The sequence below is a fragment of the Corvus hawaiiensis genome, chromosome Z, assembly GCF_020740725.1.
Source record: "Corvus hawaiiensis isolate bCorHaw1 chromosome Z, bCorHaw1.pri.cur, whole genome shotgun sequence".
Classification (NCBI taxonomy): domain Eukaryota; kingdom Metazoa; phylum Chordata; class Aves; order Passeriformes; family Corvidae; genus Corvus; species Corvus hawaiiensis.
In genome coordinates, this window is record NC_063255.1 from 24,297,068 (window position 1) to 24,323,660 (window position 26,593).

General features: G+C 38.9%; 1 protein-coding gene across 4 annotated transcripts in view; it reads left to right on the forward strand.

The window, feature by feature from the left end:
* The window catches only part of AP3B1 (adaptor related protein complex 3 subunit beta 1), a 163,270-nt gene that overhangs the window by 119,730 nt on the left and 16,947 nt on the right, over positions 1-26,593 (forward strand). For 2 of the 4 annotated variants that reach the window (XM_048290854.1, XM_048290853.1), the window contains exons 23-26: positions 10,403-10,634; positions 13,478-13,562; positions 24,746-24,843; positions 25,943-25,979. In XM_048290854.1, the coding sequence (XP_048146811.1) occupies positions 10,403-10,634; positions 13,478-13,562; positions 24,746-24,843; positions 25,943-25,979 (452 nt within the window). The remainder of the gene's footprint in view (positions 1-10,402; positions 10,635-13,477; positions 13,563-24,745; positions 24,844-25,942; positions 25,980-26,593) is intronic. The other 2 variants (XM_048290851.1, XM_048290852.1) reach the window with 1 other exon arrangement.

The window sequence follows — 26,593 nt, forward strand, 5'->3', positions numbered from 1 at the left end:
GATGAGAAAAAGTTACCTACCTAATTTGCTATCAGTCATCAACATAGTTAAGGGTCTTAACCATGGCCACAGCTACTGGATACGTTCAGTGTCTGTGTATGTACAGTGGAGCCTTCATTAGAGACATCTGTAGGGTGAGGTTTTTGACTGCAGCATGCTGTCCTTGGTGTTGCTTACATTGCTCTGAGCAGTGTGGATGGGATCAAGTGGTGTTCCTTCTTATGAGTGTGAGAATAAAGGTCCTTGTGAAGGATGAATATGTCATTTGACACCACAGATTTTGTTTCTGAGTCAAAAAAATAAAAATGTGCTTTTAAATTTAAACAAATGAACTGAAAGTAATTGGTTATAAATAAATCTCTTCATTGCTTAACAGACTACTAATTGTAGTGCATGATTTTTTTTTCATGCTTTTTAAGGATGAAAAACAAAGCTTAAGGAAAACAAAACACAGAAAAACTATATGTTAGCATGGCCTCAGGTCAGCTGTAATTTTTTTGCAGTCTAAGGACTATGGATTTGTTTAGGTTAAAATATTATGTGTGTAATTAAATAAAACTTGAAGAAAATTGGCACATCAGTATCACGTATAGGAGATGTAGTGTGGTACACACAGAGATTCTTCTGCATTGAGAAAGTGCTGATGCAGATGTCTATGTGCAGTGAGTTCAGTGCTTATTTCAGGTTTTTGTCCTTGTGAGGGGTCTACTGTGCATTAGGATCATCCTGATAAAAGCCAAAATAACATGTTGCATTCTTCAACAACAATGTAGTGAATGGGATTCAGATATAGTTGTATGAAGGTGGCAAAGATGTAATTTACATTTTGGCATTCATAAATACCTGTAGTAGATTGCAAATATAGTGTAGTAAAGGCAGAATGCACATTGGCTTGTGGGTAATACTGTGTAGAAGTGTTTTGATTATATTATACAGTTATCCTGACACCTGATTTCCTTTTCTGGGGAAGAATTTGAGCTAGATGTTTCTGTTGAAAGGAACCAATATGCAGGAGTTGTTACAGTATAAACCTAACTGTAAGATTATACGTTATGGCCAGTAGAGTTCAGTATGTTTTCACTTTAGAGGGCTCCAGAGTGCTGGCTGTGTGCCAAAAATCAAAATAATATACTAGAAACCATTTGTAGGAACTTCTTTGAAGTCATTTAGACTCAATGCCAAAATCTATATTAATCCCTCTGAGCAATGTCCACTATTTCAAATTCATAATTAGGATGCAAGGTGAGGCTGACACCTTACTCTGTTTTTCTAACTCCTAAACTAGTACAGGTAATCATAGAATCAAAGAATCATTGAGGTTGGAAAAGATCATTGAGTCCAGCTGCAATCCTAACGCTGCCGAGGCCACCACTAAACCATGTCCCAAAGTGCAGTCCTCAGACTTTGCAGTTTAGTGGTCAGTGGAAGAATGGAATCACAAAATTGAAGTAAATTACTTGGTTTTGTATTGCGAGAGTGCCTTTTCCTTGAAAATGACACCTAATGACTAAGTGTTTCATGCTGCTTCATGAAAGTCTCACATATGCATCAGCCACCAGACCATCTGCTTTTCACCTCATAGAAGCATACACAGGACAAAAGGGTAGAAAATTTTGAGGTCTCCCATGCACAAATGTGAATTTCACCAGTTTAAGTGCAGGAATTTTCTGTTAGTATTATTGCAAAAAAAATTTTCCTTGGTATCTGTTAAAGCCCTTTTTGTAGTCCTCTAATGATCTAATGAAGCAGACCTTCTGGGGGAGAATGTATACTTCTGAATTTATACCAAGGTTTGTATCCCATAATTACGTGACTGACTTTAGCCCTTTTTTTATGCTTTTTTAAAAACTAACTTAATCATGGGAATATTCCCATTTTGTTGCTACTGAACTTTTTTTTATGTACTGTTTTAAAAGATTTTACTAATATTTTCATTGGATTATTCGTGTGATTCATTATGCTCAGCAGAAGAAAAAGGCAAAGATGCCAAATCTCAAATAAAACCAGGTGTTATTGTAATACAAAGCTTTAGGCTCTATTATTTATGCAAAATGCAAGCTGTCTCAATGTTCCCCAGTTACACAGAACAGGTGCACACTCCGTTTTGAAAGTTCTTGATTAGTCTGGTATGGAATTACTGGAGTTTTCTGCTGTCCATGAACTCCACGTTAAGGCCCATTTCTGGTTCCTTTTTATCATATAGTCATTTTATGCTCAAAGAGCAATACTTTTTATTGATATAGAGTAACTGCAATTCTCTCTAGTTGATTCTGTTTTAAGAAAACCATAGAAAAATCTAAGGGGTATAAAAGTATTAAAAAATGGATAATTTAGTACTACGGAAGATTTTGATCATACCTAGATTCACAGCTTATATCTGTGAGCAGGTGGAAAGCCTGTGGGTAGGAGCCAGAGACCGAGGCTGCAAAGGGAATCTTGTGGCTGGGGTCTGCTACAGCCGCCTGACCAAGGGCAGGCCACTGACAAAACCTTGGCTCCAGCCACAGGAGGTGTTGTGCCCACAGGGTCTTGTCCTGCGAGGGGAACTCAGCCACCCTAGCAGCTGTTGGGAAAGTAGCTCAGAGGGCTGTAGGCAATCCAGGAGACTCCTGGAATGCATGGAGGATAACTTACTGACCAGGTGATAGACAGCCCTGCCAGAGGGAATGTGTTCCAGGATCTGTTGGTCACCAGTGCCGGTGAGCTAACTGGGACACCCAAGACTGGAGGCAGCCTGGGCAGCAGGGATCATGCCCTGGTGGAGTGTGCAGTCCTGAGGGATATGGGTTGGGTAAGGAGTAAAAGTTGGCTCTTGAACTTTAGGAAAGCAGCTTCCAGTCCTTTGGGAACCTAGTCAGTGGGATCCCTTGACAGACTGCCCTCAGGGACAAGGGAGTAGAAGAGAGCTGGCCGATCTTTAAGGAACTCTGCCATAGAGTGTAAGAGCTGGCAATCCCCAGGAGCAAGGAATCAGACACGGAGGGCAAGAGACAGGCATGGCTGAGTAGGAACTTGCTGGTGAAAATTGAGGGAAAGAAGCAAATGCACAGGCAGTGGAAACTGGGACAAGTGACCTAGGAACTGTTTAGAGATGAAGCAGAGCTGTGTAAGGAGGGGGTGAGGAAGGCCAAGACAAGAAAACTGGAACTGAAGCTGGCAAGGGACACAAAGAATAATGGGAAGGGCTTCTAAAGGTATGTTAACCGGGAAAGGAAGGTCAAAGAAGGAGTACCCCCTCTGATAAACAACACTGGAAAACTGTTAGCAGACAAAGAGAAGGCTGAGTACTTAACAGCTTTTGTCTCAGTCTTCGATGGGAAACTCTTCCCACACCTCTTGACTGGATGGATAACAGGGTGAGGACTGGTAGAGCAAAGTCCCTCCTGCTGTAAGAGAAGTGTGTGACCACCTGAGGAACCTGAAGGAGATGCATCCCAGAGTCCTGATGTAGTTGCCAACCCACTCTCCATGACATTTGAAAAGTCATGGCAGTTAGGGCAAGTCCCAGGTGACTGGAAAATGGAAAACGTGGTGTCCATCTTCAAGAAGAGACAAAAGGAAGACCCTGGGAACTACTGACCTGTCAGCCTCACCTCTGTGCCTGGGAAGATGATGGAACAGATCCTCCTGGAGGCTGTGCTAAGGCTCGTGGGGGATGGGAAAGTGGTTTGGAGCAGCCATCATGCTTGCAGGAATGGCAAATCCTGTCTGACCAAGCTAGTGGCTTTCTATGATGGAGTGATGCATATGTGGACAGGGGAAGGGTTTCAGATGTCATTTTTCTGGACTTCTGTAAAGCCTTTGACACGGTTCACCACAAGTGGGAGAAGCTGGGATAAGGGGAGGAGGCTGGGGTAATGGAAATACCATCACAAGGGGGCAGACTGGGATCAGATGCAGTGTGGGGATCCAGGGGTGACATGGGATAAGGGAACAAGTAGAATTCCCCTGCCTTTTTTGGGCCCTCTTCATCCTGCCCTCCTGCTCTCCCTGTTTTGCTTCCCCTTCTGTCTAATTGGAGAGATGGATTTGATGAGTGGAATGTTAGATGGGTAAGAAAGTGTTTGATGGCCACATCCAGAGGGTGGTGTTCAGTGTCTGAGAGTCCTGATGGACATCAGTGACAAAGTGGTGTCCCTCAGGCACTAGTGTTATTTAATAGCTTAATTAATGACATAGACAAAGGGATCAAATGCACCCTCTGCAAATTTGCAGATGATACCAAGTGATGGGTACAGTTGCTACACCTGAGGAACAGGATGCCAGAGGCACATGGACAAGTTCTAGGAGGGAGCCCATGGGAATCTCATTAAGTTTACCAAGGCAAAGTGCAAGGTGCTTCACTTGGGTCAGAGCAACCCTGGTATCAGCACAGGCTGGGGGATGGACAGATCAGAGCAGCCCTGCCCAGAAGGACTTGGGGGTGCTGGTGGCTGAGAGGCTGGACATGACCCAGCCGTGGGCACTCACAGCCCAGAGAGCCAAACGTGTCCTGGGCTGCATCCAAAGCAGCGCGGCCAGCAGGGCCAGGGAGGGGATTCTGCCCCTCTGCTCTGCTCTGCTGGGACCCCACCTGCAGTGCTGCATCCAGCTCTGGGGTCCCAGCACAGGAAGGACATGGAGATGTTGGAGCGAGTCCAGAGGAGGTCAACAAGAGGAATAGAGGGGAATGGAATACCTCACCTATGAGGAAAGGTTGGAAAAGGGAGAGCTTTGGAGTGACTTAATTGCAGCCTTCTGGTACCTGAAGGCAGCCTACCAGAAAGATGGAGAAGGACTTTTTACAAGAGCATGTAGTGACAGGATAAGGGGGATGGCTTCAAACTGAAAGAGGGCAGGTTTAGATTAGATATTGGGAAGAAATTCTGTTCTGTGAGGATGCTGAGCAGGTTGTCCAGTCAAGCTGTGAATACTCCATCCCTGGCAGTGTTCAAAGCCAGGTTGGATGGAGCTCTGAGCAACCTGATCCAGTGAAGGGCGTGCTACCCATGGCAGGGGTGTTAAAACTCGATGATCTTTTTGGTCCATTCCAACCCAAGCCATTCAATGAGCACATGATTCTTCTTGAAAGGATGATTTGAGACCATACAAATATTACAGTAAAAAAAAAAGGCAGAGAAACAATTTTGGCAGCTTTACAGAGGCAGACTATGGGCAGCATAATAAAAGTGGTCTTTTGCTTGAGATTCATCTCTGGATGATTTAAAAATCAGTGAAGCTATTTGAGCAGTTTGGGGTTTTATTTCTTTTGGTTTTTATTTTCCTTGCAAGGTTTTGGAGAAAAAAGTATTTATCAATATCAAAATCAAGTAAGAATTTTTGAAACTCATATTCTAATGTCTGAAATTGTCTAAAATCACTGACAGTTTAAAGATACAATCATTAATATGGTAATTTTCAATTAGCCTCATTGACATGTTAATAATTAAGGAAAGTGTAGAGCCTAAAAGTTGGTGACAATGCAAAAAGAAGGGAGTTAGGATATATTAGAAATTGAAGGCGTTCCTAGCAGACATGGCTTTTAGAAGGTATTTAGTAGATGTAGGGCAACTAAACATACCTTTGGTGGAAAATGTTTTCCAGAATTCAGCATGATGTCCTTGAGTGTCTGTATGTCTAGATAAATTAGCCCAAATTGAATGATGGTATCCAGTTGCTTTTCTTAGATTGTACATAATAGGAGCTAGCTTGCTTGTTTGGTTTCCTTGCTCCCTGTCGGAGGGATTCTATCATTACTTTGGCAATCCAGAGTATTGTGATTTAGGGGTGCTGTAATGTTGGTATTTCCAACAGCCTTTTGAAATAATGCAGACTAGGATGCTGACATTCTTTGCTTGCATTTTATTTTACCTTTTTATGAATTATTAGTTATTTTTGTAAGAGCTGTAAAAGGGAGACATTGCCTTGGGACTGTGAGTAATATATAACTATTAATTGTGCAAAAGATCATGTTTCCTGCCAGTAGTTGAATTTTATTTTTCTGATTTTCCATCTTTCTTATAATAGTATAAAATTATAGTTAAGTTGCTCTCATTGCTTCAGTTGAAAGATCATGTAAATGTGGCTGTGCTATGTGATAGCCCTTCTCCTCTTAGCTGTTGCAGAGTTACTGGAGCATAGCCTCACCATGAGTGTGAGAGAGGTTATAGCTCGCACAGCTCAGTAGGTAATTCTTGGATTATGTCATGGATATTGCCAGTAGGAGGATTACTTAGATTAAATGATGTCGTGTGCTTTAACAGGATGTAAATTAGAGGAATCGAATTATAATTTTCATCACCCTTAGAAGCAAATATTTTTTCCCGATAATATATGTTTTATCCAAATATGTATATGTTTATGAATTAGGATCAAGAATTAATCTGTGTTCATTATTGCAGGATTTTTAAACTAAGGAACAAATACAAAAGAAAACAAATAGAATTTTGTGTCAGTAGTAATGGTAGTATTGGTAATAACAATGCTTCTTTAAGGTCCCTCCCAGCCCAAACTATTCTGATTCTTTGGTGATTCTATGGTACTTCGTACAGGAGTGTATGTCCACCTCTGTTTTCTGTAGTAGGTTTAATAAGCCATGTAGTGCTTCTTATTTTAAATAATTATGGAAAATAGTTTTTTGTATTGATGTAAGCTTAATTAATAAGGACTTACTGAGCTTGCAAAAAGAAACATGTTCCTATTGGGAGGATTCTGTGGTTTGTGACTAATCAGCTCAGTTGTGATAAGAAAAGCCAGAACTACTACTATCAGTGATCTTACACTTTTCACATTTTTTCCCCATGATTAAAAGTGGGGGGGAGGGGGGCAGAATCCTAATGTTGCTCTTGTTCTTATACAAGAACTAGTTTAAAAATACTTGCAGTTCTTTTAAGGTGATGAATTATCTTTCAACATGTGCAGTCAGTCTTTTGGCCAGTCTGACTGGTACCAAGGCAGTGTAACTATACGGTATCACTGTGGAGTCCCTACATGTGGTTCCTTTCAGTCAAAATGGGGTGGGAGGGCAGTCAGTATTTTAATTTTTTTTACTGTCTTTCTAAACAGCTGTATAAAAAAAAGTTTTGCAAGTTTAATCTTAATAGTCTAAACCCCAAAAAGCAGACACGCTCTGTCATAAAATAACTATTAGTGACTAGTTTGTATCCTATAAATCTAACTTGAGTTGATAATATGGTCCATTACCAGCTAACTGCACAGAGTATTTTTCATTTTACACTCTTCAGTTACTTTTTAGTGAAGTGTTAAAAAATATGAAGCTTTTCTCCTCTCTAAAATTGCACACTGTCTGTCTGTTATTAGGGAGATAACAGCTCTTATAAATGTTTCAGTAAGCGTTAAGTAGACAGTTATGTGCACTCTCATTCCACGCTTATTTGCTTACTGTAATAAACTGATAAAATATGTGTGGTTTGTCTCTGTGTATCTGCAGGCATCATGAGTCACATAGATTTCCTTTAGAAATAATGTTGTGTCTGCAGAATTGATTGGTTATTTTCATAAACCATCCAAAGGTACACAAACGACTTCTGTTATTTAAACATATGCTGTGTAAGATTTGTAGGAGATTATCTCCTGGTTAGTAGATGGTTCTTTTTCTGTTAACTCTGTGTGGTTTTATTTTAACCCCAGAGTGATTGCAGGTATCTGCCCCATGGGTTTTTTTGCAACTGCATAAAAAATTTTGGAATTAAAACAAAAAACTGTTTACCAGACTGATGCCGCTGTTAAATACATCACATTACAGTCACATCAGCCTCTGTCAGCTCAAAATCCTTGCTAGCAAGGCAAGGCAAGGCAAGGCTTTGAAAACCCCTATTTTCCAGAATTAAATTGCTTTGTTCAACATACATATGTTTTATTTATTTCTAGTACTGCCACATTAAATGCAAGTGAAAATTAATGTTCTGTAGGAAGAAAGATGACTTAAACATAATGTCATTATTCTGAGTGTCCTTTGTGTTTTTGTTGCTATGTATAGTATGAAGTTGGAAATAGAAGTGAATGGGCTCACAAATGAAATTATTACTGAAACAAGAAGTAATGCTGAAGGGGGGCATAGATTAAAATCTCTAGAAATCACAGAAAGGATTCAGTAAAACTTGAATTGGTGCTACAATTTAAGTATAGTGAGAGTTTTTTTCTCTATGACTATGCATTTTGGAGCAGCTCATCCTGGGTGCCATCACGCAGCACATGCAGGACAACCAGGGGATCTGGCCCAGCCAGCACAGGTTTGTAAAAGGCAAAGGTCCAAAGAGGCTGAGGCCAGTGGTGTGAGATTCAACAAGGGCCAGTGCCAGGTCCTGCCCATGGGTCACAACAACCCCAGGCAGTGCCACAGGCTGGGGCAGAGTGGCTGCAAAGCTGCCCACAGGAAAAGGACCTGGGGGTGCTGGTGACAGCGACTGAACGTGAGCCAGGGTGTGCCCAGGTGGCCAAGAAGGCCAATGGCATCCTGGCCTGGATCAGCAGTGGTGTGGCCAGCAGGACCAGGGCAGGGATTGTCCCCCTGCACTCAGCACTGGTCAGGTCACCACTGGTGAGGCCACACCTCAAAGCCTGTGTCCAGTTTTGGGCCCCGTAGTTCAGGAAGGTTGTTCTGTTGCTGGAGCGAGTCCAGAGAAGGGACGTGGAGCTGGTGAAGGCTTTGGAGCATACTATGAGGAACAGCTGAGAGAGCTGGGGGTTTTTATCCTGGAGAAAAGGAGGCTCAGGAGTGACCTCACACTCTACAACTGCCTGAAAGGAGGGTGTAGCCAGGTGGGGGTTGGCCTCATCTCCCAGGTAAATAACAGAACAAGAGGAAATGGCTTCAAGTTGTGCCAGGGGAGTTTTAGGTTGGCTATTATGAAAAAATTTCTTCACTGGAAGAATTATCAACCATTGGAACAGGTTGTCCAGGGAAGTGGTAGAATTCTTGGGAGTCTTCAGAAAGCATGTGAGTGTGACACCTGGGAACATGGTTTACGAAGATGGCAGGGCTGGCTTAACAGCTGGACACAGATCTTAGAGGTCTTTTCCAACCTTAATGGTTCTATGATTCTGTGTATCTACATGGTGGACTTCTGACTACTATTAATTAATTAATAAAGCCAGCTGTAAGTTAACACAAAGAAGCTAGTGTACTTCAAAATACTTGTGTTAACATGAATTAAACATATATCCTAAACTTGTTAATGTAAAATGGGAGAACCATTTCATGAAATAATTATTCTATTATGCATGTCCTGCTCAAATTGAATTAAATATTCAAAGTTAGAGGCTAAGCTTAAAATTAAAAATAAGGTTTAAATTCCCTCTTAAGACTTTAATTTTGCTCATTACTTGAGCAATGGTTTAACTAACATGCTAATTTGACTGCTAATAACCTCTTACTGTTATTGTCTCTTTCTGTGTACCAATAAGATATTCATTATTCAAAGTACTTCCTTCATTATTTCATGACACCTGCGGTTTTTTTGAGAGTTTGACCTTGTCAGTTATATTTCTAGAAAACTAAGCAGACTATTAATCTGTGAAAGTTTGAGACTTCTATTCAAAGATGTTTTGAATTTTCAGTAACTGTGAAGGTCCATACAAATTACACCTTTTCCATTAATTTTGCATTAGCTGTAAATCTGGTCATGTGATGTCGCAGAGGTCATTATTTTATAAATATAATTTAAAGTAACCCTAATTTTTCCTTAAAACATGTGTAAAGAATTCAAATTCACTTGTCTGCATGTTTCTGCGTATGCCTGACTTTTGTACTTTTGAGCTCATGATTTCCTTGTCAGTAGTGTCTGGGAATTTGTTTGCACACTGAATGTTTTTCTTTCATGCTATTTCTGCCGGATAGAATGGACCCAAGCATCCTTGGGATTTCTCTTATTGCTTTTAGCAGCAAGACTATTTTAAAAGTGTCAGCATCCTTCTGCTCTATATAACTATGTTTTTACTATTTCACCAGTGTAATTGTTAGGCAACATTTTTTGTGATTTTAGCAAGAGAAACAGAAGACAATTTCTCACTATATTTCACATTACACAATGAGCTTGGGAATACTCTTGGGTTCTGATGCACAGAATGTTTCTTTTTGGAAAAAATGTAACTATTTAACTGTAACTCTTAAAAATATCTATAATTTAATAGCTAACTGTAAAGCTAAAAAATTTGAAAACAGATTTATAGTGGAAAGTGAGATGGATACAACAGTTATTTTCAGCACCAGAAATGTTTTTAGGCTCTGTTATCTAGTATCTATTACTGCAATTTGTTTATGCATTTGAATATGTCCTTTATGTTCACTAAAATTCCAACTTGAAAGCAGGTGCTCTAGCTGAGTGAAAAGTGAAATATTCAATTGTTGTTTTTACTGTTCTTGACTTGCAGCATTTGCCAACTGTTGTGTTGTACTTAACAGGTGGCTACGCAAGTCTCAGTGCCAACAAAAACACATGAACTGCTTCATCGAATGAGTGGGAAAGGATTAGCAGCTCGTTATCACTTCTCAAGACAGCCAGGCATTTTTGGTGATCATATGGTACCTGTGCAAGTGACAGTAACAAACACAACTGATCAGAAGATAGAGAATATTCACATTGGGGAGAAGAAGTTACCTCCAGGCATGAGGATGCATGAGTTTAATCCAATAGGTAACCATATCCTATGTTAAAAAATCTTTATGGTAATCTTCAGCAGAATTTCAAATACAGGGAAGTGGTTTTGCATAGTTACATGTATACTCATATATGTGTGTGTGGCAGATGGGGGTTAGGTATACACACACACACTCACTCATGCAACTATCCACTTGACGGGATAAAAGCTTTCTGCATCCCTACAAACTTTGATTCTCCTACTGTCTTAGTCTAGACTGGCTATTATGGGCTACAATTAAGAATGAGGTTTTGGCTTTTATATTCACAATTATTTTCTTACCAAGTTTTAAATAAATCTGTAGATGTATTATTTATATCAGTGGCTCAGAACACTGTCGTTTCTTCCCATGTCATCTTATGGCAGTAAAGTGGAAGTGTACATTTTAATTTATCTTGTATGTACCATAGTTCCACAGAGGGTGTCTGCTTAGACTAAATAAAAAGCAGTGTATAGTCAGACCTGACCTAGTTTTACTTTCTGTCTTCTGATCAGGATGGTTTTTGGCTAAATTTCTGTTTGTGGACAAGAGTATAAAACCTGAGAAAGAGCACAGATCACAGCAAGTTTTTTTCAAAAGTAGTGCCTGTGTACAGAACCTGCTTTCTTTTCTCAGCAACTTTTATTTTAGGATATTGTGGTGTAGTTGGAAGGAGCAAGTGTTTCTGTTTCATAATACAAATTCTTCTCCTTCAATGACCTACATTATTATGTGAATATGTATCACAATTGAAGAATACAGGAACATGTTCTTAAAACCCAATAATGAAATAAAGAGTTCGTTGTAAGTAGCTAAGCTGTTTGTATCAAATGGCTCTAAGCTATTGAAATACTTTTTTTTTAACATTTAAAAGATTATACAGTTTTACACCAAATAGCTACAGAAACAATTGTCCAGTGCTATAGTTTATTTCAGGGTTAAAATTAATAATAATAATAATAGTTTGCATCTTGGTAATGATACATACTTTATCAGCAATTACTTTTAAAACTCTATTAGTTTTTATTTAAGTGAACTTTGTGCTGCTTATTCCTCAAAATAAGTCCAGCTCAGAATTATGAAGTCAAGTTAGTTTTGCCCACGAGCTTTATTTTGTATCCCTGCCTGTAAACATTTGAAGAAATAAAGCACAAAGGCTTACAAGTAGAGATCTAGTAATACTATGAATCAGATCAGGAGATACCATACCCACAATAACAGTCAATTAAAAGTAGCATTCACTTGTCTCCCATAAAAACATGGGGGGAAAAAGGTGGAATTAATAAATTATCCACTTCAGGTTCCTTGAGCCCCGCAAAACAATCCTACCCTTCCAGGTATTTATTTCCCCAAGAAAGACATTGTGGTATCTGTCCTGGAAAGCTGTTGGTTTCTTCTGCAGAAATAAGCTATCCATGATCCGTAGTTCTTCCAAAAATGTTTTTTTTCTTGCTAGAATGCAAATTTTCTGTATTCTTTGTCACTTTATCCAGAACTAAGCCTATATACCCTGTTCCTACTACATTTTATGTTTCCAGCATTTGGAAAACATGTCCTATAATTTACCCAGCAGACCCAACAGAAGTGTCAGTGTAGACAGGTATTCCTACTGGAGTGTAAGTCTAGTTTTGCCTCAGTCACTGAAATTACTGTTGGCAATTGTCCTGATTCTTCCAGTAGAAATGGTTCAAATTATTTCACCCAAGTCCCTGTGCACAACATTTTCTTGTTGCTAAGTGTGTTTGAAAGTCCCTTTGAAAACATTAAGCTCAAAGACTTTGGTAAAGTTTATTCTGTATTTGAGCTGTAACCTGTAATCTTTCAGTGCTTTACACAGACTCCTTGGAATACTTTGTTTTCTATTCACTTCGTAGTGTTAATTTAGACTTTGCCAGCAGCATCAACTCCATGTTTTCGGTATTTTTACAAACTTAACCTGGATTTAGTTAAATTTTGATACATTTTGTCATGTAGCAGCTGTCTACTTTCAGTTCCTGAAAAGTATCAGATACATTATGAATAATCTGGAAATCAGACATTTTTCTGCCTGCCCAATCCTTTTTATTTGAATTCCTCTCTTTTAACTGTGCTTGCAGCTCTTTGTTGTAATCTTGAGAAGACAAAGTCTACTTCAGTGCTTCTTTTTACTTATGTAAAGGAAGAGCTCACAAGGAAAAGCCTTTAAAGAAAGCTTTATCTCTACAGCATTAAGGAAACAGTGTAGTGATTTGGCTGAGAATCTGAGTATGTCTCTTGATACACTGTCAAGAGTGTCTCAGTCTGCGCTGCTTGTATGGCACAGAGTGATCGTCCATTTAGTGTTCATATTCTTTCTTCTCCCTTCCAACTAACGCAAGTGGAATATTGAGAGATGAGTAAACCACAGTAATTATGAAATAGTTTTAAGTTCAACTTATTTTCCATTACTGTGTGTATTAATTAAGAATTTATTAATTTGTTGTGTTTTGCTATTTACTAACTAAATCTGCAAACCACTGTTATTGAAAATGAAATCTCAGTGCTGTATCTATACACAATTAAAAGGATGTCACTTCAATATTTTTTCTATAAATAATTCTCCTCGCTTTTCTGATACAAAGCCTTATTTAGTTGATGGGGCTGTAAGACTGAAATGGCAACATTTCATGTGCATTAACTGGGTGAGAGATGGGATTCAGGACACTTACACATGCAAGTGTGACATTTGGGTGATACCTACTTGTAATAAAACTGCAACTATTGGATTTTTTCTTACAGAAGTTTTTGGGGGTTATAATTATGTGAAGTTTGGGGAGTTGCACCTGAGGTCTTCTGTTGCCTTGCGTGGGTACTTGACGTGTTAAAAATCTCTTCATGCAGAGTGCCTTGAGCCTGGAGGATCCCTTACTGCTACAATGGGTATTGACTTCTGTGATTCTACCCAGACAGCCAGTTTCCAGTTATGGTAAGTTCTTGGCGGGGGGAGGGTAATTTTTTGCTCCTGGAAGGCAAAAGTAGTGTTTATTGGAAGTCTCCGTGGCAGCAGCAGGCTCGCTGTTTTTTGAAATACTCAAAGAATTAAACAAAACTTACAGCATGATGTATATCCAAGATGTTTTTAGAGAAACATTAGATGTTTTAGAGAACACATTACTAGTGTTCAGTTTTACTTTTAGAAGCTTTATTTTTTTGTCCCACTCTTCTTGTGAGTCTTCTTATTAACACCATCTTGAAAGGAGCAGTCATGTCTGACTGTTCTTCTGTAGTGTTTTGTGTGTGTTCTTCCTTGTAAGAAATGGCACGTCAAAATGGCACATAGTGTGAGCAATTTTACTACCCTGAATGTTTATTATGGCTGTTTGTGGTTGTTGTAACATGTTTGCCTGAAAACAACCCCAGAATTTCCCAGCCAAAGAAGTTTATTTCTCATGCTGTAGATTCTTCTAATCGAATAGTGAGAATGAAACCAAGTAACTGGCTGGCCAACTAAATCCGAACTAACATGCCTGATGTACACTTTCGGTGCTCGTTATTGGTGTGTGCAAGGTCCTCCTTCTGCATTCTAGGCTAACAGGGAACCCATTCACCCGGTGAGAATTGTGTTACAAACTAGCATTTGAAACCTCAGTAATTTACAGTAACAATGTCCCAACATTGGGAAAGAGTGGATGGGAGAAAACTCTACAGCTTCTTTTAGGAGCTTTTCAGGTTTATATAATCTTTGAAACTGTGCAAAAGCACTTTACAGATCTGCACAATTTTTTTCTTTTTAACATATTTTGAAATAATGGGGTTTTTACATGTTTTATTGCAAGAAGCACTGCTTTCAATATGCAGCACAAAAAGGGATATTGAATGGACATTCACATAGCAGCATTTCACTTTCAGGGAAACCCTTCGTGAAAGTCCTGTACTTCTTCCTTTAGAAAATTTCTGTAGCAATTTTAGCATACTGCTACTAAGCACAGCTTGTTCAACTTACAGGTTATTGAAGATGAAAATAATAATACCATGAAAATCTTAATAATAGACATGTACCCAAGTGACTCCTAAAGTACCACTGCTAAAATAACATTTCTTGGTTTAGGGGCAAGGAGGTTTTACTATTGGATTTTTTTCTGTCCATTTCCCCAATTTTTCCCTGTACAATGGATGCTCCTGCATAGTCAGTTTACACATATTTGTACTCCAGGCAAAATGTCTGCAGCATGTAGTTTATGCACATCGCGTTGTTACAGCCGGTCTGTATGCTGTTTGCTGGAATCTGGAAACAGCTTTGAACTGTTGCCTGATACTTATTTGGGAAGGAAGTTCCCTTTTAGGCAGTGCAATTTCAAAATTACTTCAAAATTATAGACTCTCTCTTCCCAAATATATTTTGAGTTTTATAAAATAGAATACACTCAGCTTATCAAGCAGGAACATTCTTCTTTAAATAAAGCAGATGTTTTTCTTTTAAATACGTATTTTCAGTCTAGCAATTTGATTTTTAACTTACACCATTTATTGCTAAGTATCTTAGCAGTGATGAGGATAAGCAATGTAGCATAACACATTGATTTTATGCAGATCATCACCTTTATGTTTTGGGAGGTCTGCTGTATTAGTGATATATAAAAACTGATTACTTTCTCCAACATTGCTTAGTAATTGTTTATTATTTTCCTATTAGACAAACAAGACAGATCAATATTCCTGAACACCAACCAGACTATGAGTAACATCACTGTAAATAGATTTGCCTCAGACCTCAGTGGTGTATTCATTTTAATGATTTAGACAATGTGAGTCCAATGACAAAGCGCTCAAGCTAAGTTTAAAATTAAATTAAGGATAGGAATTGCTTACTTTGTTCCTTTGCTAATTGATAGGGCCTTGTTTCTTTGCCATTAGTTCCTAGAAAATAGTATAAAAATAGGTAAAGTATTCTTTGCATTGAATTTGCTATTTTACTCTGAAAATATATTTTGTTCAAAATCCTACTGATCTTCAGTATCGCTGAAGAGATTGTGCAGTGTGATTTTTTGGGAGCAATGTCTCAAAGAACTCGGCTACAGCCTTTGTAACTTGTCATACTTTTTAAAAAGCTTTTATCCAAAAGAAGGAATGACTTCTAGAAGTTTGTCAAAACATAGTTGAAATACTGTGCACATAAAGGTGATGATATTCTCATATTTCCTATTAACATATCTCTATGAAAGATGTTGTCAGTTATTTTGTGTTTTTGCTAGAAGCATGTTCAGCAGTAAAGTGTTCCTGATCATAACAATTTTCTTTACGTTGTTCTTAGAGGAGCACTTTATCTTGCATCAAATGTAATTGATCCTGAAGCAGTGTAATCACAATTACTCACTTTCTTAATTGGCCTGCCCAAAATCAGAAAATGGAAACCGATCGGCAGTGTTTAAATCAATAGCTTTGTAGTAAAGCTTGTGGGGGTAGGGACATAGTGGTAATGGGTAGATCAATTGGTCTTAGATGCCAATCATGGACTGTGTGTTTTGCATAGCAAACACTACCCTTCTGCTTAAGGATGTGCTGTTGTACTAGTGGTTCGATAAATACAAACTGTATAAAGAAAAAAAAAACTAACATGAGTCATACAATATTTAGATCTTTTTCTGAATTTGTTGTACAAGTCAAGGACAGTGAAGGAGAAACTGCATTATAGAGGTTTGAAGGAATGAGCTTTGACAGACCTCCCTCTCAAATACTATTTTTTGTAAGCAAACCTTACCACGATCACACATCTAATTAAAATGAGGTGAAGCGCCTTAACTTGAAAACTGTGCCTAATGCGTTTATTTAGAATGTGTATTAGGATGTTCACAGCATGTACTTGTAAGGAGAACATCTCTTCATTGTTATTTTTCTTGTGCCACCTCCTTGCAGAGGCAGCTATTTCAGCCACACTGGTGTTCTGCATGATAATGCCTCTCAAGCAGAAAGTTAAAGAGGAATAAATGGAGGAACTTGGTCTTTTAAAAGATTTTTTGAGTGTTACTCTGGTTTTGTGTTACTTTGTTCTCATTTTGCAAGCAGGATATACACAGCTTAGAAGTTTAAAGCGGTTTGTTATTGGCTAACTCACCTGCAATGTAGGTTGCTAGCTTGTTGAATTCTAGTTAAATTTTAGTATATTCACCATCCAAGTAAGAGACCTGAGCCTTAGCTAAGCAGGTAGGCATCAGTTGAGCAGAGGAAAGGTTGGAATGGATCCTTGATATAACACACTATCTGCAATATTCCACTGACTGTGGCATTACTTCGTTTTTTTTTCCCCATGTCAGATTTTAAAGCTTTCCACATCGGAGTGTTCTTTCTTGAATCTATGAGCTCCTAGTGTTCACCATTTCAACAGTCCTACCACTATCTCTTGTGTTATCTTTATTGTCTTGCATGTCTCTACTTTTCAGATATTCTCAAGTCTTTCTCTCAGCTTACTAGTTTTTTGAGATGTCTGAACAAAGATCTGGGAGCTTTGCCATGTCAGAATTTGGCCATGGATCCTTGGAATGAAAATATTTGAATCCCTTGAGATGGAAGACAAGGAAGGTTATAGAGACAGAGAGTTCCAGCATATACATGCCCTTATTCTACTTTGTGTATATGTATTTAGCATTATGAATTCCTGTCTGTGTTTGTAAAACTCAGTAGGCAAATCTCCAATTTCTTGTAGGTATCTGATGAATAACTAAAGGCAAAGGGGAGATGTCTGTCCTTTTACAACATTGAAAGCTGGAGAAGAGAGCTTGTCTTTACTTCTTCTTTCTTATTCTTTTCATCCCCTCTTTCCAGATTATATTGGCTGTTCCCAAAACCGTGAAAGAAACACAGTTCTAAACATAAAATTAATTTATGGAGAATGTGTTCTCTCTTTTTTTCTGTTCTCTTGAAAAGTATATAGGGAGTTGTTTAGCTTTCTTTGAAACTGGCGTAGGGGAGATGTCCGTGCCATGCATCTCTCTCCCTAGTTTTCTCAAGGTTTAAGTACAAAGAATACAATCAGAGCTCCCAAGAAGAAAGAGAAATCAAATGAAAGCAACAGCTTCTGTGCCTTCCATTCTTTTTCAGAATAATTAGATAATTGGAATTTAGCATGACATATGACAGAGGCTTTTAACTGTTCACCTTATATTGGCATTTCTTACATCCCAGTGTCATCAGAAGGACCCTCTCCTTGTGAAGAGGAGAATACATACTCTTCTACAGTTGTTATGCTGATAGAAAAAACTGTTCACTTAATCTGTTCTGTACTATATAAAGAAAACATTTTGCTGATTACTCCAGAAGTTTGGTATAGCTGAAAGAATCTAGCAATTTCTTAAATGAAGTAAATTCTGTGAATGAGATTTGAAAACTTTGTTCAGTTTGTTCTCTGTGGCTTCCGTCTTACTGTAGAAGCTTTTGCTCTAAATTTTATTTTCAAAGGAAGAGATTTTTTGCAGCATGAAATTCACTTGCTTCACTCTGTGTTCATGTAGAAATCTTCCCAAGCAGAACTTCTACCTGCAAAGCGGAGTAAATTAAGAGGGTCGGTTGGGTAGCAATCAGTATTTTTGTTGAGTGCAAGCATGCATTCAGGTGTAGATGCTTGCACAAAAGCATCTGATTAAAATTATGTAGTGAGATATGTTATGGAATATATTAAAAGCTAATGTTAGAGATGCAGGACTGTCTTCACATCACTGTCACTTGCATTTTCACTTTTTTCTTGCTGTTTCCTTCCCTAGTGCTTTGTCAGCAGATCACCAAGTTGCTTGTAGATGTAAGACAAGCAATCTGGTACTCTTCTCTTTATTTCATTACTCTAAAGTAGTCAGTTGGCCCTATTCCAGAACACAATTATGCCAAGATAAATAACTGACCTGGAATAAACAAGGCTGGACATGTACAACTGCTTTCATTTGTTCTATTGCTTTGGCCTTTTTTTCCCATAAAAGCAGGATGCAGTCCTTTCCTTTCTTCAGCAAGACTATGAATCAAGTCTCCGAGACTTCTCTATTCCATATTTTATTTTGCAGGAACTTAATTCTCTCTCAGTGTTGCTCTTCCTCTGATGTTCTTCTTTTGATCATTTGTGGAGATTTTTGTGAGTACAAGACAAAAATAGCGTGCTGGTTTGGGATAGATATATTCAGCTGCTGCTGGGAGTGAAACAAAAAAGGATAGTATAAAGAGCAAGAAGAATATTCCCCAGTCTATTTAAAATAATAATTTATTAAAACTGTGGAAATTAAGACTTTACCACTGCTGTTGTGGAATTTTAATAGAACTCATTCACAAGTGTTAGTATTTACTTTAGTTTTGAAGAAGATTTTGCCATCACTGTTCTCAAGTCTTCTGTTTATGGTAGAAAACTTCTTTACCAGGAACCCTGCAGAGCCAGTTCTTAAAAAAAAAAAAAACAAAAACCAACAAACTGAGAGAAGAGAGGGAGAATAGCCAAGGGTTTCAAATGACAGGTGCTAGCTGCTCCCACTCCATCTGCAGATATCTACAGAAAACTTTAAACTGTGCATCTTCTAAAGGGTTGAATGTTAGTCTTGCAGTGTCATTTATCATGGAGCTAGTAAGTCTCCCTTTGTTCCTATGGGAGCATTATTGTCTTTCATTTGTTCATCGTGATATGTGCATCAGAAGATAAATTCATGTGATCCTTGAAATTGAATCATGGAAGTGATGTAAGTCTTAAAAATACAATATGTACAGTTTAATAGTTTTTAAGGAATAAGTAAGAGTAACAATTTCTAATATTATTTGCCCATAAGTTCACAATTAAATACATAACAGATTTTGCAAGTTACTAATTTGTCACAGTGGGGATTACTGTAACACGCATTTATCAAACCAGGAGTCCCATGGAAAGGAAATATATATGTGGACAGATTCTTGATAGATGTTTCAGAGATGTTTATTTCTCCAGCCGCATGGCCAGGGCTCTGCTGAGGAACTGCTCAATCACGGGACCCGAGGGTCCTTGCCCGCGCAGGGAACACAAAACAACCCATGGGGAACGAGGCTGAGCAGGGGCAGGGAAACCCTGTGTCTGTGCCCTCAGGGCCCCTCTCCCAGGGCTGCATGGCAGGGGAGGAGACCCCAACATCTCACCCGTTTTATTTTAATAAAAGGAGAATGAAAACAACTGGATAAACATAACAAGAACAGTTTCAAAACAAAACAAGCCACCGTCCTGAGTCTTTAAATGTCCAAACAGATTCTGTGGAACATCTTAGGGCTGACAGAAGGGAGACAGAACTCTCCGGGCATGCTTTGTGGGGAAACTGAGGCAGGAGAGGGTTTAATTTCTTCCCTCCCCCTTTTCATCCCCCCCTCAGCATCGGAGAGGAATTGTAGGGAAATGGAATTGTATAGGGAAGCCATGGGGTGAAAAACAGATTAGGAATAAACTGGGGATGGGGTAAACTTAGGAAAGGGTACATTTTGGGTATAGGGTAAAAGGGGGAAGTAGGCTGTGGGTAGGGAAGCTGCTGGGATGGATATTGTTTATAATTTTGTGCATAACGGCTGCCTTTGATGGGAATACCTCCAGGCCCAGTAACATTCGCTGCTTGTAAACCCTTCTTTCCTTGCACTATATCAAATTGTACAACTTCTCCATCTCCTACACTTTGCAGGTAATTTTTAGGGTTATTCCTTTTAATGGCAGTTCTATGGATGAATAGATCTTCCCCTGTATCATCTCGTGTTATAAATACATAGTTGTTTTTTACATTGTACCATTTCACAGTTCCTGTGACTTTCGTTGCTACAACTCCTCCTATCACGTGCTTGCGTGTTCGTCGTGGCTGCTGGTCCCGTGTGGCCGCCGCCTCGCTGACTCCGACGTCTCAGCCGGGCCCCCGCGTTGCGGCTGCTCCGCGCTCTCCGAGCGGCGCTGCTCCGCCGCGTGTCTGGGCTCTGCGCGGCCCCGCGTTGCCATCGCCGCTGGCTCTGTGCCCTGTGAGCGGTTCTGCTCAGCCAGCTCCATGCTGCTTTGAGAGCGGCCCCGTTCCGGCTCAGTGCTGCGCTGCGCAGCTTCTCGTGTCGCTGTGGAAACCGCCGCTTCTCCCCCTGCAGGGCTCTCCGAGCCGTGTGCTCAGAGCGGCCTGCCACGCCGATGCCCGGTTCCTGGCTGCTCGTGGCCCACAGCACCCATGGCGCCTGCAGCATCGCTCCCTCACTCGCGGCCGCGTGGCCGGGGACCCCGAGACAGGGATGGGGTCCGCGATAAGGCGCGCGCTCCCGAGGGGGCCGGGTGCATCCAGCACAGGCACCTCCGCCGGCACGGCTGCAGTCACGCGCCCCTGGGATGGCGGCCGCGCGGTCTCGGCCACAGGATAAGTATGATCCTCTGCTTTAGGGGTAATGGGACTGTATAAATGCTCCTGAATAGCTTCACTGACCACGAGGGATCCACAAAAGGGTTCAATCACTAATGCATGTTCTGTTTGATCCTTCATCTCCAACAAGATCTCGTGCCAAAAACACCCGTGACAAGCCAGAGGAACTCCAGGAGGACTAATATCAAAAAGCAAATCTCGAGAAATATAGAAGAAATTTTTGAAAAGCCAGTTAAAGAAATGTTCTAGATCTCCCAGTTCCAATACTTTCTTGTTTTGTTGTTCAAGGATTCCTTTAACTTCTAGATACATTTTTTCTGTGGCTCAGAGAGCCACATTTCCCACGATTCTTCCATAGTCCAGAAAGAATATCCAAACCAAGGTGAGAAGAGAGAGATCTAGAGTGGTTTTTACTCACGAATTTCCTGTCCTTAGGGATCAGTGTCTTGCCGGCAATTCTCCACCATTTGTTACAGTGGGGATTACTGTAACACGCATTTATCAAACCAGGAGTCCCGTGGAAAGGAAATATGTATGTGGACAGATTCTTGATAGATGTTTCAGAGATGTTTATTTCTCCAGCCGCATGGCCGGAGCTCTGCCGAGGAGCTGTCACAGTCACCGGACCCGAGGGTCCTTGCCCACGCAGGGGAACACAAACCAACCAATGGGAACGAGGCTGAGCAGGGGCAGGGAAACCCCGTGTCTGTGCCCTCAGGGCCCCTCTCCCAGGGCTGCATGGCAGGGGAGGAGACCCCAGCACTACTATTGGCAAGGTACTGTTGTCAGACATCCCCAACTGTTTGATCCTTTTAGAGCTTCTTCTAAGGACTTTTCATTAAGTATTCATGTCCCTCTAAGGCTGTAACTTACCAGCTGCACTTGCTGATACCAGAAAATGCAGTCTTTCATTTTTGAAACCTTAAAACACATTCTGTTGGTCTGAGAACCTTTGGGTATTTTTTCCAGTAAGCTTCTTCACCTTGATTTTCCAGGAAAGTGAAAGACACACCACTTGAGAGATGCTTCAGTGCAGCTTGGACCAGTTCTCCAGCAGATTTTTAGAAGTTAATGTAGTTTGTTGTTTAAGCATCCTTTATACTAATTATAGTCTCGAAAATATAAATGAATAAGTTAAATACACTGAAATTTAGTTCCCTAGGTATTGGGGGAAGTTAAGTAGTTGTGTTCAAGCCTCAATTTTATTCTCAAACTTCTCCATTTGATATCTGATGAAATCTTCATCTTCGGAGATACTCAGAGCTCAAATGGACGAGGCCATGAGCAAAGTGGGCTAAGGTGGCCCTTACTTAGGCAACAGGTAGAACCAGGTGAATTCCTAATGCCCCTTCTGAATTGTTTTGTGGTTCTATGGAATTATGAAGTAACTTTTGTTAAATTAGATATTATGAGCTCTCTAATATAAAGATTTAATAAAAGAGATGCAGATCAATAAACGAAAACTGTATATTTAATCTGTGAAGTGTCTGATAAAGAGAATCTGTAAGGAGGGGTGACTTTTGCTAGGTGAGAAAGAAATTTACTGAAGTACACTGGAATTAAAGTAATGCAAAGTAACCCAGATGGTGACTAAAGGGAAATTAAGAACAAAGTGGTCTTGAAGAAAAACTAGCAATCAGAATTTCTGTTTGTAGGCTATGAAGAGTTCATGTTTTATCAAAGAACATATATTATCTATTTATTCACTAGAGGAGATGGAAGTGGCATGTTTGTTAACAGCATCAACAAGCATCAACAAACATCAACAAACAGCATAACTGTTTGTTAACAGTGTCAAGTGGTCCTCTTGAGCAGTTACAGACATAAAAAACCCAAGCTGTAATCATGCTTTTATTCTTTCTTATTGTGAGAATACTGTTATAAGCATTAAAGCTATCTAATAATTGATGTGATCAGTCAAGTTTATGTACAAATGGCATCTCCAGTCAATGTAGGATGTAAATCATTGTACACAAAATGGTTTATCTGTTTCATGCTGAATTATGTAGAGCACATCTTGCTTAAATATGAAACGTAACATTGGTGAACAATAAGTTGAACAGTGTCAGTGAAGGTATTGTTGAAAGTGTTAGTCTTATAGTCCAAGTAGTAGGTATGAACAGCAAAAAATTAATGAGGCAGTTGATTAAAGACCCTTCCATCAGCTCTTAAGCTGATTGAGTTCTTAATCACTTTTCAAAGAAAAAATTAAAGAAAAAAATACTTCTTGCTTATTTTACTGTGCACTTAATCAGGCTAGCCAATCAAACAATCCCTGGTCTTTTATTATAATAATGACTTTAAAGATGGATGGCATTTAAAGTAGTATGGGGGGAAAAAGTTTGAATTTGTTAGCTTTTTAAAGCAGCGCTTAATAAATGATTCTTTATAAAGGAAGTACTAGCAAGTTTGAAGGGATTGTTCCCCTGTATGTTTACTAAATAGCAGTTCTCAAAAAAGCATAGATGTCCAGTTTTATTTGAACAGCCCATACTTGAGACTGCACCCATAAGCATAACTATAACACATCAGAAGCTAGAAAACAAGAATGTACTAGTTCCTAAGCATTTCCTTCTGAAAATGGGTAATTATGATAAGTATTAGAATTTTGAGTAGTAGGACTGCAATATGCTTTTCTGTTTCCAGGTGGCTTGTCTTGCATCTTTAGGAGGGAGACTCATGTGTTTTCTATAGTATTGGCCTGTAGTGCTGTTTGTTTTCTATCAGCCTATCTTTTTTCAAAACTTTGAAGTTGCAGACTTATAAAACAATCAGTAACACATGTTTTAGGTTAATTTAAATAACAGGGATGTTAATTGATGAAATATATTTTCCATTCAAATGATTGTATCATTATATTTAAGTAAGACATCTGAGGCATATCACCAATCAATATATATTGGCTATTTGGTACACCAGCAAAAAAAAAAAAAAAAAAAGAAAAGTGTTCTTTTCTAAAAATTTCTCAGGCTTTAAAGCATTAACAATGATTCCAACTGGATGTACTGATCCTGAATTGCTGCGCAAATCCCTTATGGTACAGTTAGTCAATGAAACATAGCAGAGTGAATGTATCTTGAGTTTCTGTAGCCTTGAAGAAGTCTAAGACAAAATAGTTAGAAATTGAATGGATACTCAGAGGAAGTTCACTTTATGATACTTATTTCTTAAGGAGAAATGTGTAACATTTGATAGTGTTATGTTTCTAGTGATAGTATTATGTAACTCTGCCATTAAGAAAACGGCCTCAAGTTCTACAGTTTTCCAGCATGCCTTTACATTAACCAGTATGCTGTGTGGTTTTGTTTAAATATACCAAATACTGTAAAATTGAAGTTATCAAAAATATTTCTTCTTTACTAATGTATTTTTTGTTTGGAATGTTTGTGGGGTTTTTTCAGACAGCATCATCCTTTTGTCTGAAATTATACCTTTCCTATCTTTAGCTGTATTTCTAGGACAGCTGTAGCTGGTGAAGGGACATGTAACAGTTCTTTTAAAGGATTTATAAAATGCACAATAAATTGTTCTTTGCAAGCTTTTAGTTTGAGTGTGATGCTTTGTAGATTACGAATAAACATTGATATGAGTAAAAGTTAAATTTTCAGAAATACAAGACCATGCATACCATGTTTGTACTGGAGGAAATGGATCAGCTTTACTAATTACTAAGGTGGAAATCATACAGGTAGTTCTTACAGATTTTAAGACTTTTTAAAGATTTCACAGAAAAATTGGAGCTGATATGTATGTATTAATCTGTGTTGAAGCACTTGATTGATTATCTGTAATTTCTCTTTTCTAGCACAAAGGATGATCATTTCAGTGTTAACATTCGACCCTCTGTTGGAGAGCTGCTCTTGCCTGTCACTATGTCAGAGAAAGATTTTAAGAAGGAGCAAGGTGAGAAATACTTCAGCAGCTTCAGTAAATATATTTGGATGGGAAGAGGGCTACATCCTTTCAGTTTCCAAGCATGGAGCAAGTGCTTCCAGTTGTAGGTGGTTGAGTTAGCCACTGTTAGTATTCAGTCTGACAATAATAAGTAGTTTAAAAATGTCTTAAAGAGGATGTGCAGTGATATGATGCAGTCTTTAAAGGGTCAAAGCCCACCCTTTACCCTGAAACAGTCTTTTGGCTCAAAGAGTTTTGTCTTCCTGTCATGAAGTGTGAGTGCCTTTCCTACTAGCAGTAATGCAGAAACTTGGGATGCCAGCTCAAGGAAATAAACCATTTATACATTGGTATTGCATTGGTTTTTACTATTCTTTATTCCAATACTGATTTTAAATTCTATTCGTGTACCTGTTCCTCAGCAACTTTGAAGATGATTTTGATCTTTTCAGTTTTAAACACTTTATATATTAAAAAATACTCTTGATGGAATACTGTTTTAGAATGGTGACATGGTTTTTATACTTCTGCCTTCTACTAATATTGTGTCTTTAAAGAATGTAAGTCTTTGATGCTAGTCCAGACACAAACCCCCCATAAGAGCTTTTAGTGACTTGAATGTTTGATTCAAAATAATTAGAGAAAATTTTGCTTAGGTTTGACCATATGTTAAATGGAATAGTCAATACTGCTGTCCTTAATTTGGATATGATTCTTGGATATTTTAAAATATAAGTGGTTACATTTTGGATGCACTTAAAGATAGTAGTGTTTACTCATCTATCTCAATGTATGGGGATTTACATATGTATGTCTCTTCACACTGAGATGAGAATATGCCCATGGGATCCTGTCTCATTGTATAAGGCTCAGAAACTCAGTATATCCATCATGCAGTCAAGAACACCAATGAGTAATGTTATGTACTATTAGTTATTGCTTTTGAGCATTTCTTGCTTTTGTGTTTTTGAGTTATTGAGAAAGTAGTTTAAATACTGTCTAGATCATTTGCAGTTAAGTTTATGGCTGCAGTGAAAAGTTAGGATTGTGCTTTGTTTTCATAACCAATTGATACTTATTTGCTGTTCTTACCCTTTGCTGGCTAAAGCCTGCCTTTCTGCTTTATACCTGCTCAGCAAACCAAGGTGAGTGATTGAACGAGGCTGTGGCACATTTGTTTTAAACTATTCCGTTCTAAAAATTGTAGCTGAGGCTGTAGTGAAAACAAGGCAAGTTACTGTGCTTGTTGCCTCCCTGTTTTTATGTTTGCTTGCTTTGTGATATTCTGATAGAGTTTTTGTATGCTTTACTGTGACTGAGGGCTTCTTTTCCTCCTGACTGGCCATACAGAACCATGAGCACATAGAAGAAGTGTACTTGGAGAATAGCTGTGGTCCTCTGTGGAGTTGTTGCCAAAATTCCTTTTTCTTCTGCCATTTTACTTCTATGGTTGTTGATTATTTGTCTGAATAAATCTGGCAGCTGTTTGCTATGTTTAATAGAGCAGAAAGGCTACTCTGAATAAAGCTATTTGAAAATTTGTTTATATGAAGTATTTGTAAATCCATGAAGGTCTCTTGGCATTTCTGTATCGCTTGCTCTGTCTTCCTGAATTCATTCTTTGATGCAGGACTTTGCAGGCTGGCAAATTTACCACAGGTTTAAAAACCTTTCCTATTGCATCTTTTCTCGTGTGGATATCAGCTGTGTCAGAATATTCTTGGTAGCGGAGGTTGCAATTCTACATTTTGCATAAGTA